Consider the following 9,803-nt stretch of genomic DNA (forward strand, 5'->3'; position numbering starts at 1 on the left):
CTTAGGACCTGGTAAATCTAACCTCCACTAGAGAGGTTTGAGTCACAGAGTTCCACATAAGTCAAAGAATGTCTAGTCTTCTTCTCCTTAAGTTCCAATATATTTGAAGCCCGAGCTCACTCACTAAGTGATAAATCCTGAGGTGACATCCAACCAACATAAACTTCTCTGAGCTATAATCCACATCTTCGAAAGATCCCGAGTGATTCCAACCGTCTACCCCCCAACAAATCAAAGAGTAACATGTATGATGAAGAACTTAAGGGAGATTCAAGATTAGCTTGGTGGAATCACAATTTTGTGGTTCCTATTGATTCTTTCTCAATCAAATTGAACATTGGTTGGTTGTAGTGGAAAGGGAGCCATTTTCCCTCAACTTTCTACGTGCTTGGCCTCACATTATAGCTAGCTAGGAGACTCTGGGTACTAGAAATTCAGAGTTCTTTCGAGAAGTACTATAATATGAACATAAGGTTCAGTTCCAAAGCCGGAGGGCAGGCTTTGAGCCAGCTTTTGATGTCGGCAAGTACATTTGGGCCTTTTTGACAATGATAATGCTAACATCTACGATTTTTTGTATGTATATCATGAATCTCAATCTTGCGCTTGTCCTTTCCGAAAATCTACTAAACTAATGCGTTAAATTTGTTTTCGTAGTCGATTCGTAAACTTGATGAAGTGTAACTCAGGAGAATCTTAGAACTTCAAATATTTCAAAACGAAGGGGTATTGTGGTAATAGATGATAATCTATTTTAGGACAGAGGATCCTATCTTTGGCATGAGATAGAGTGTTTGTATCTGGTTCTTGGAATATAAAATATCCTTTATCTATGCTGCCAGCTTTACCTAGGATAGGGAGTGACCACACCCCCTCATTCTAGATACTGGTGCTTGGAGGGTTACCTCTCCAAAATTATTCCGTTTTGAAAAGTGGTGGCTGGATCAGCCTGATTTTAAAGATCTGGTCAAGAAAAATTGGAATTCCCCTATTCAGGGGGGATGTGCCATGGATATTTGGTTGAATAAAACTAGAATCCTTAGGAAAAATATTGAGGGATGGAGCATTAACCTTGAGGCAGCCATTAAAAATAAGAAAAAAGCCTTGCTGTTAGAGTTCGACATCCTTGATGTCTTTTCGGAAACGAATAAGCTCGATGATGGAGAGAGAACTAGGATGAAGGAGATTAAACTGGAACTTGATGAGATTTGGCATAAAGAGGAGGTTTCTTTGTGGCAATGGTCCAGGGATAGGAAGATCAAAGATGGAGATAAGAATAATGCGTATTTTCATGCCCTGACCAATCATAGACATCGTAAGAACCACCTTGTTGAGCTTAATGGCAAAAAATGACCCAGTTCATACTACTAATGATATGCTGGACGTGGCCAGTGCCTTTTTACAATAAGCTGTTCGGGTATGAACCTAAACATAATATTAGCCTGGGCCCTAACTTCTGGGAGGGAGATGAGATGATCACCCAGGAGGAAAATGACATTCTGCAAAAAACCTTTTCTGAGGAGGAAATTAAAGCAACATTGTTTGGGTCTTATGCTCATGGGGCCCCTGGCCCAGATGGTCTGTCTTTCTTGTTCTATCAGACTTTTTGGGAAGATATTAAATCTGACTTCATGGCTTTAGTGAGGGATTTTGAAGATGGTTCTCTGGATCTTCACATATTAAACTTTGCTTTAATTGTGTTGATCCCCAAAGGACATAATGCTAAAGATATGAAGAATTTTAGGCCTGTCAGTCTTTGTAACTGTGGGGTGAAAATCTTCTCTAAAGCCATGACCAATAGTATGTCCCCTATTGGTCAAAAGATTATTTCATCTAACCAATCTGCTTTCATTAGGGGCAGATACATTTTGGAAAGTGTGGTTATGTCTCATGAAGTTATTCACGAGTTTAAAAAATCTAGGACCCATGGGCTAGTGCTTAAACTAGACTATGAGAAAGCGTATGATAGGGTCAGTTGGGATTTCCTTTTTGAGATGCTTCAATCCAGAGATTTTGGGCAGAGGTGGATCTCTTGGATTAAATCCACCTTGGTTAATAGTACTTTTAGTGTGAGGATTAATGATACTAATGGCCCCACTTTGTTGGGGGTAGGGGCCTGAAACAAGGAGATCCTCCCCCCCTGTTGTTCACCCTAGTTGCGGATGTCTTTTTCAATATGCTTAAAAAATTAGCTTCCCAAAATCTTATTTATGGGCTTTTGCCCCATATCATTCCAGAGGTGTCGTTAGCCTGCAATATTAAATGTTCTTGGAAGATTCTGTTGAAAAAGTAGAAATTTTAAATGGATTCTATCCTGCTTCGAATGCCTATCTAGGATGAAAATTAATTTTCATAAAAGTGATCTTACGTCCATTAATATGGAGGATGACATGACAAATTTGTTTGCTCAAATTTTCTGTTGTAAGGTTGGGGATTTCCCCATCAAGTACTTAGGAGTGCCTCTACTTTATGATAACCTAAGGAGGGAGGATCTTCAACCTATCGTTGATAGGATTATTAAAAATGCCTATCTAGGAAAGATCATTCTTTTGTGTGCTTGTATTGTGAGTATTCCTGCTTATTTGATGACAGTGATCAAGTTTCCCAGATGAGCCATCAATGCCATTAATTCTCAGATGGCTCACTTCTTCTGGGGTGATTTGGGAGGGCAGCATAAATATCACTTAGCCAATTGGGGTTTGGTCTGCAGGAAAAAAGAATTTGGGGGTATGAGATTCCCTAATATTAGGGAGTTCAACATGACCTTGCTGGCTTCTTGGGGTAAAAGATTTTTTGATGATAGCAATGGTGATTAGAAAAAAAATCTCTAATAAATATGATATGGGATCCCCAAGTATCTTGTGGGCTAAGAGTGAGAGGGGATCTACCATTTGGAAAAGTATATCTTCGGCTGTTAATACTTCCAGAACCTTTTACAAATGGAAGTTGGGTAATGGTGCTAACATTAGCTTCCGGCATGATACTTGGCTAGGGGATTGTTCCCTCAAGGTCCAGTTCTGGGATCAGTTTGAGATTTGCAATCAAAGGGACAACAGTGTTGCCCAGGTTTGGGATGGCAGAGACCTTAAATTGACATTTAGGAGATGTGTTGATTGTGAGGGGATGGCCAGATGGGAACAACTGGTTGCTTTGGTTAAAGCTTACCCCATTAAACGTGAACCTCATACTCCTATTTGGACGTTGGAAACAAATTGGGTGTACTCTGTTAAGTCTTTCTATAACAAGCTTAACTTTAGGGGTGTGGTCCCTGCTGTGGGGATTAAGTTGTGGAAAATTTTGTGTCCACAAAAGATTCATGTTTTTCTTTGGCTTTGCATCTATAACAAATTTTTACTAGAGATAATCTGACTAAAAGAAGGGAATTGGCTGATGTAACCTGTCTTTTTTTGTGGTGAAAATGAATCTATCCAACACTTATTGTTTGACTGTGCGGTGGCTAATCATGTTTGGTTCTTTGTGTCTGAATGCTTCGAATTGATCCTATTACCAATTTTAATAATATTTATTGCATTCTTGCACTATGAGAAGAAAAACTCTGTTCTTAATATGGTTATTGCTGCCTCCTCGTGGAGTATATGGAAACTGAGAAACGATTTTTGCTTCGAGGGGCGCAAGTGGAAGAATGTGAAGTGCATCCTTGCCAAACTCAGTACACATTTGCAACAACGCAAGGTCATGTGCGTTGACTCTCAAGCTGCTCTACTACTAAGGTGCATCCGTTTGCTGGACAAGAGAAAAGGGGGGAGGATGCTGAGGATCGCGTGGAGATGAATAGGGAATTTTAATCATAATCTGTCTTGCAACAAATTGGCTATGTAATTCCTAGCGACAAAAGGTTATGTTCGAGCCTAGTCCTTTTCTCTCGTTGTTGGTTTCTTTTCCTAGTTGACTAGGGTAAAACTTTTATGTTGTACTGGATTCACTTCTGGCCTGGGGTTGTTTTGCCTCATTTTTAATAAAAGTGGGGCAGGGGAAACCCCTTTCTATTCAAAAATAAATAAATATTAAATCTCATTTTAAAGATATAACAATTTAGTCCAATGATTGAAATTTTAAAAAAATATTTTTACAAGTTTTAAAAACAAGTTAACCCCTAGAAGAAAATGTTTGTAAAATAAAATAAAATAAGCAGAACAGGTTAAAAGAAAGAAATCAGTTTGGGACGTGTTGGCCACCCACAGCGAGTAGTACACCATGGTTCAAACGCCGTCTCCTCCCCGTAGCCCCCACGTTCCACCCAACCATCAATCCCCTGCCCAACCGCCACCTCTCCGCACGCACGGTCACCACCGCCCATCCCCCGCCCGCCGCGCCCGCTGCCCCCTGCTCCCCGCGCCCGCGGCGACCGGGCAGCCCACCCACGCCCGCCGCCCAATGCGCCGGCCCACCCGCGGAATAGGCAGCGGTGTATGGGCGGCCGCGCCCGCTCCCTCATCCGCTGGCTGCGCCACCACCGCTCCCGCCGCGTCTCCTCCGCCTCATCCTCGTCCTCCTCCCACCTGACCCATACCAATACATCCTCCGCGACCACCGCCACCAGCGACCTGCGCGCCCGCTCGCTCCCGCTGCAGCAGGACGAGGACGACGACGTCGAGGCCGGCTGGGAGGAGGAGCAGGACGAGTTCGCCGAGGGCCCCGAGTCCGACCCCGAGGGATACATTGTGCTCGAGCGGGAGGGGGACGCCGGGAGCCTGCGCGTCGTCGTACCCCGCGCGCCTGCGCGCACCAAGCCGCCGCCACGCATGGATCCCGGCAAGAAGGTGCGTTCTTGCTTGGGTCGCCGTGCCCCCCTCTTCTCCGTAGGCCCCTTCCGCGCCGATAACTTTCCGCCGTTCCGGTTCAATGCCGGCTGCCATCGATCTCTCTCGGTTGAAATATGTTGCCGTACTGCCGGGATTGCTCCGTTCGCTTCATGGATTGAGGAAAATCCATCCGTGGGATTGCTCTGTTCTTGCTTTCTTTTGGTTCTTGCGGATCTGTTCGTCTGGAATCGCCGATTTTGACAAGGTGACGGTCAATGCGGCATCCAGAAGCCATTTCTTGGATATTTGTTATACTCATTAATGTCATAAGTATAATAAACTCGTAATAGTATTAGCTTGTGCAAACTGCGCCACACATGAACGCCGTCCGTGACAACCTAATAAAGCGCGGCATTTAGGGTGAAACAGTGTCACGGGAGCACTGCTTTCGCTGTTCATGCCTCATCTGAGACAAACATGATGCATGGTGGAAGAGGTTACGCTTTTGCTTTTCAATTATTGTTCCTTTGTGGACGATTCCACGCTTGCCACCTTTGGTAGCAGATAGATATGTGAGAAAGATACTGTTTGAAGTACCAAATGTTCAACCACTTCGTGATTCATTCAGTCCAATCCCAGCAAAAGCAAGAAGCTTTCTTGAGTGACTTTCCAGTTGTGTGCATGTCTTCTGATCCCTTTTTGCGTTTGTCAATCAAGAGGGCATCCGTATCATCAATTGAGATGTCCTATCTTTCTTTTTCTCGACGCGTTTTAACCACCACCGGTGCTGGTGGTAAATCAGTATGTTAATCGCCTAAAAAAGATCAGTATGTTAGCACGCTCTGAACTAATGGTGCCAATATGCGTTTGCTCCTTCCTTTTCAGACCTCGGAATCCGAGTTCTTCACGGAGTATGGTGAATTAAACCGGTATCAGGTCAGCGAGGTCATTGGCAAAGGGAGTTATGGTGTTGTGGCTGCTGCTATCGACACCCAGACCGGCGAGCGTGTGGCCATCAAAAAGATCAACGACGTCTTTGATCACGTCTCCGATGCCACCCGCATCCTTAGGGAGATCAAGTTGCTCCGGTTGCTGCGTCACCCGGACATAGTTCAGATAAAGCACATTATGCTCCCCCCTTCAAGGAGGGAATTCAGGGACATATATGTGGTCTTTGAGCTGATGGAGTCCGATCTCCACCAGGTAATAAAAGCGAACGATGATCTCACACCAGAGCATCACCAGTTCTTCTTGTATCAGCTGCTCCGGGGAATGAAGTACATCCATGCAGGTGACTGGACTCCACAAAGGAAATAGATAATGGTTCATTCGACCTTTTTCATCTCATGTTGCTGTACTGATTGTTTGTTTACATGATGGTTTTGCAGCGAGTGTTTTCCATCGGGATCTTAAGCCCAAGAATATTCTAGCGAATGCTGACTGCAAGCTGAAGATTTGTGATTTTGGGCTTGCCCGTGTATCATTTAATGACGGGGCTCCATCAGCCATATTCTGGACGGTAGCCATTTTAGTAATATTGAGCAGATAGTGTTTATCCTGAGCAGCCAAATCTTGGTTTCTGATGATTTTGCATGCCTTGTCTAGGACTATGTTGCAACTAGATGGTATCGTGCTCCAGAATTGTGTGGCTCTTTTTTCTCAAAGGTGATGTAATTTTCATCCTAACTTCATATTACCAACAACAATACCCAGGCTATTAAAAAAGCACAATGACCATACTACAGATTTTCTTCCAAAATTGCTGTTTTAATATGATGTGTTTCGATGCAACATAGCAATACTATTTGTTGATTTCACTAGTAACACATGTTGATTATTTTCCATGTTTGCAACTAAAATTCCCTTCCCTTTTAGAGTTGCTACTACAGTTCTCAAATGTCGGTTCAACCTGTCATGATCTGTATTTCATATTCTGCACTAAGTTCTCTCCCAGTAAAAATGCTAAAAAATTGTTACTTATGGTGTTTTGCCCTCTTCTTTCATATAATCATAGCTGAATGTAGCGACATGGCTTGGGCGCTAATTCGAACTTGATGATGTACTTGGTTCTTAATTAATCTATGTGCATGTTTAGCAAATGCTAAAAGCAGCTGAACTTTGAATTTTGCAGTATACTCCTGCAATTGATATTTGGAGCGTAGGATGTATCTTTGCAGAAATGCTCACAGGGAAGCCACTCTTTCCAGGGAAGAATGTTGTCCATCAATTGGATCTCATGACTGATGTACTTGGCACTCCTTCAGCAGAATCTCTCGCAAAGGTATGCTTACTCCACCAGCAAGTTAGAACAGCAGTTGGACTTATATATTTTGCCACTTCCTATTTTTCATAATTTCATAATATGCGAATTTCCTGCCAAATTGAACCTTGCATTGATAACTTGTGTACATGGTTATTAATTTATTATTGGCTTATTCCATTTCTCTCGGTATATTTTTTGCATCCACGCCCAATATTTTCAAGTTCTGATTTTCCTTAATATGGTTGCGTGCTTAGTTATGGTGCAACATGGACTACGGATGTGGGCACGAATTGGCATCAATATCAGCACAATCTCTTGCCATGTTATATATTTTTCATATAGAATGAAATGTAAACTGTGGGATGATGTTTAAACCATATGTCTTTTACACCCTTTTACTGAATGGTTGCAGATACGGAATGAGAAAGCTCGGCGATACTTGAGCAATATGAGGAAGAAACCTAAAGTTCCCCTTACCAAAAAATTTCCAGGCATCGATCCTATGGCTCTCCATTTGCTTGAGCGTCTTCTTGCTTTTGATCCTAAGGATAGGCCAACTGCTGACGAGGTAGGAATGACTGAGACCAACTTCTCTTTACTATAAAGATATATTACATCTTTGAAAATGTTGGATTAATCACTGTCCTCAATACTGATATGTAAATGTTCTTCAAGGCCCTGACAGACCCATACTTTACTGGATTAGCAAATTCAGAACGCGAACCCATAGCACAGCCCATCTCAAAACTTGAGTTTGAGTTCGAGAAGAGAAAGTTGGGCAAAGATGATGTCCGAGAATTAATTTACAGAGAGGTACAATTGCTCAGCTATTTTGTGGAGATACAGTAGAGCTGCTGCTTGACTCTGTAGTTAACTAACAACTTCTACTTCTTTCAGATTTTAGAGTACCATCCTCATATGTTGCAAGAATACCTACGTGGAGGAGACCAAATGAGCTTCATGTACCCTAGGTGAGACCATTATTTCCCCTTAGAAACAAGATTTACTTGTGTTGAGATGTTATGATGACTATGCTTTACTCTGTTCTGCATACACTGAATTATGCTAGTTATATGTATGATTGGTTGATGCTATATTGCAAACTCTGATGTTTGTGCATGTATGTTGACAGTGGGGTGGATCGCTTTAAGCAGCAATTTGCTCATTTGGAAAAGGGTGGTGCAAAGGGTGATAAATCGAGTCCACAGTTGCGACAAAATGCTTCCTTACCAAGGTAATATGTTGTGACCGAGACTTAAATGTATACTTCCAAGGCAATACATATCTTTATGTAGAAGGGGCATGTGGAGACTTATGGATGAAATTATTTGTTTTCTAACCAAAATTTCTTTCCTTTGACAACCTTGTACAATTTTCCTAAAGATGATCTGTTTGGACTTGGCAAGAATATTCAACAAAATAAAGACTTCATCATAAGTATCATATTTGTTTTGCTTTTTTGCAAGTTGCCAGAGATTTAAAATCAAATATTTTTAATGTTAAATTTGATAGAGAATAATGTTTCACATGATTAGATGTTTATATATATAAAAAATGAGTCATCCTATAAATAGACAACCTTTTAAGTTTTTGTATCTAACAATTCTCGCATCTTGTCTCAGGGAAAGAGCAATTGGCAATAAGCACGGAGATAGTGAGTACCAAGTAAAGCTGAATACAGGTGAGAAGCCAGTACATGCATCAGTGACAGATGGAATAAGCAAACCCCTCATGAGCGCTCGGAGCTTACTGAAGAGTGAAACCATGAGTGCTTCCAAGTGTATAGGTGAAATAAAAAATAAAGATGTGAGTTCAGCTCATCCTTTGTTACAACAGTCAATATATTTGCCCCTCTTTTCTTATGAAAATTGCTGGTATATTTGAATTCCATACTTGCAGGCTGTTTACCCACTTTTTTCCCCCCTTTCGAGTGTTTAATTGTCTATATCTAAGATATCTCTATCTAATTTGAGCAATTTCTTAGTTAATGCTGCAATGTCCATTCAACATTTTCCAGGATGAATTGGAGAGCGTGGATGCAGCTGACGGTGTCTCTCAGAAGATTGCTCAACTGAAAACCTGATTTTCGAAGGTTACGAAGCGATCGGTAGTATATACTATGTACAACAGCATGTCTATAGGCGCTCAAGATCAGAATGATCTTTAACCGAAGCCAAGAATTCTATACACCAAATAAGACCACAAAATCATCTGTTATGGTAACCTTGTTGTGCTGTAATGTAAAATTTTCTACTTGTTTTTTCTACTTTGTCAAAGAACCATGTCTAACCGACAAGCTAGTTCCCCGTACTTTCATCGGAGGAGCTGCCATGACCCTGTACAATTTTGTCAATATGAAGTACCACGCCCCTATATTTCTCTTCACATGGTGTTATTCTGATCTTGTAAAGCTTCTGCTTTCAGAGATGCTCTTTGCCTTTGTTAATTTATGCAAAAGTTTGTCCAGAGATTCTCTTTGTATCCGATATAAATGCAAATGCTTGCCATATTTTTTTTCCATTATTACGTGCTTCACTTGAGGCGATATGGCAATCTTCCTTTTCATCACTGGAGTTAACGTATTCTTTTGGGGTAGTCGTTAGACATCGGTGCAAGATTAGGGAAGAAATGGTCTCCTCATTGAACTTGGACAATGTTGATAGATGATAATTTAATGTTCATTGTGAGAACTGGCCTTTGGTTAGATCAGATTCAGCGCACATTTCAAATCAGGTTGAAGCAAAGACCAGCAGCTGAGTCATGCACCGGTTCCACAG

At 41.7% G+C, this 9,803-nt stretch overlaps 1 protein-coding gene across 1 annotated transcript; it reads left to right on the plus strand.

Annotated features, from left to right (window-relative positions):
* The first annotated feature begins 4,256 nt into the window (after positions 1-4,256).
* On the plus strand, positions 4,257-9,494 carry LOC123451435 (mitogen-activated protein kinase 17-like). The gene is made up of 11 exons (XM_045128252.1): positions 4,257-4,781; positions 5,649-6,054; positions 6,152-6,282; positions 6,369-6,428; positions 6,895-7,044; positions 7,439-7,594; positions 7,702-7,839; positions 7,924-7,997; positions 8,159-8,260; positions 8,649-8,832; positions 9,044-9,494. Exons 1-11 carry the CDS (start codon positions 4,431-4,433, stop codon positions 9,107-9,109), a joined length of 1,818 nt encoding a protein of 605 aa, XP_044984187.1. The 5' UTR covers positions 4,257-4,430; the 3' UTR covers positions 9,110-9,494.
* Positions 9,495-9,803: the final 309 nt, after the last annotated feature.

Source organism: Hordeum vulgare, chromosome 1H (assembly GCF_904849725.1).
Source record: "Hordeum vulgare subsp. vulgare chromosome 1H, MorexV3_pseudomolecules_assembly, whole genome shotgun sequence".
Taxonomy (NCBI): Eukaryota; Viridiplantae; Streptophyta; class Magnoliopsida; order Poales; family Poaceae; genus Hordeum; species Hordeum vulgare.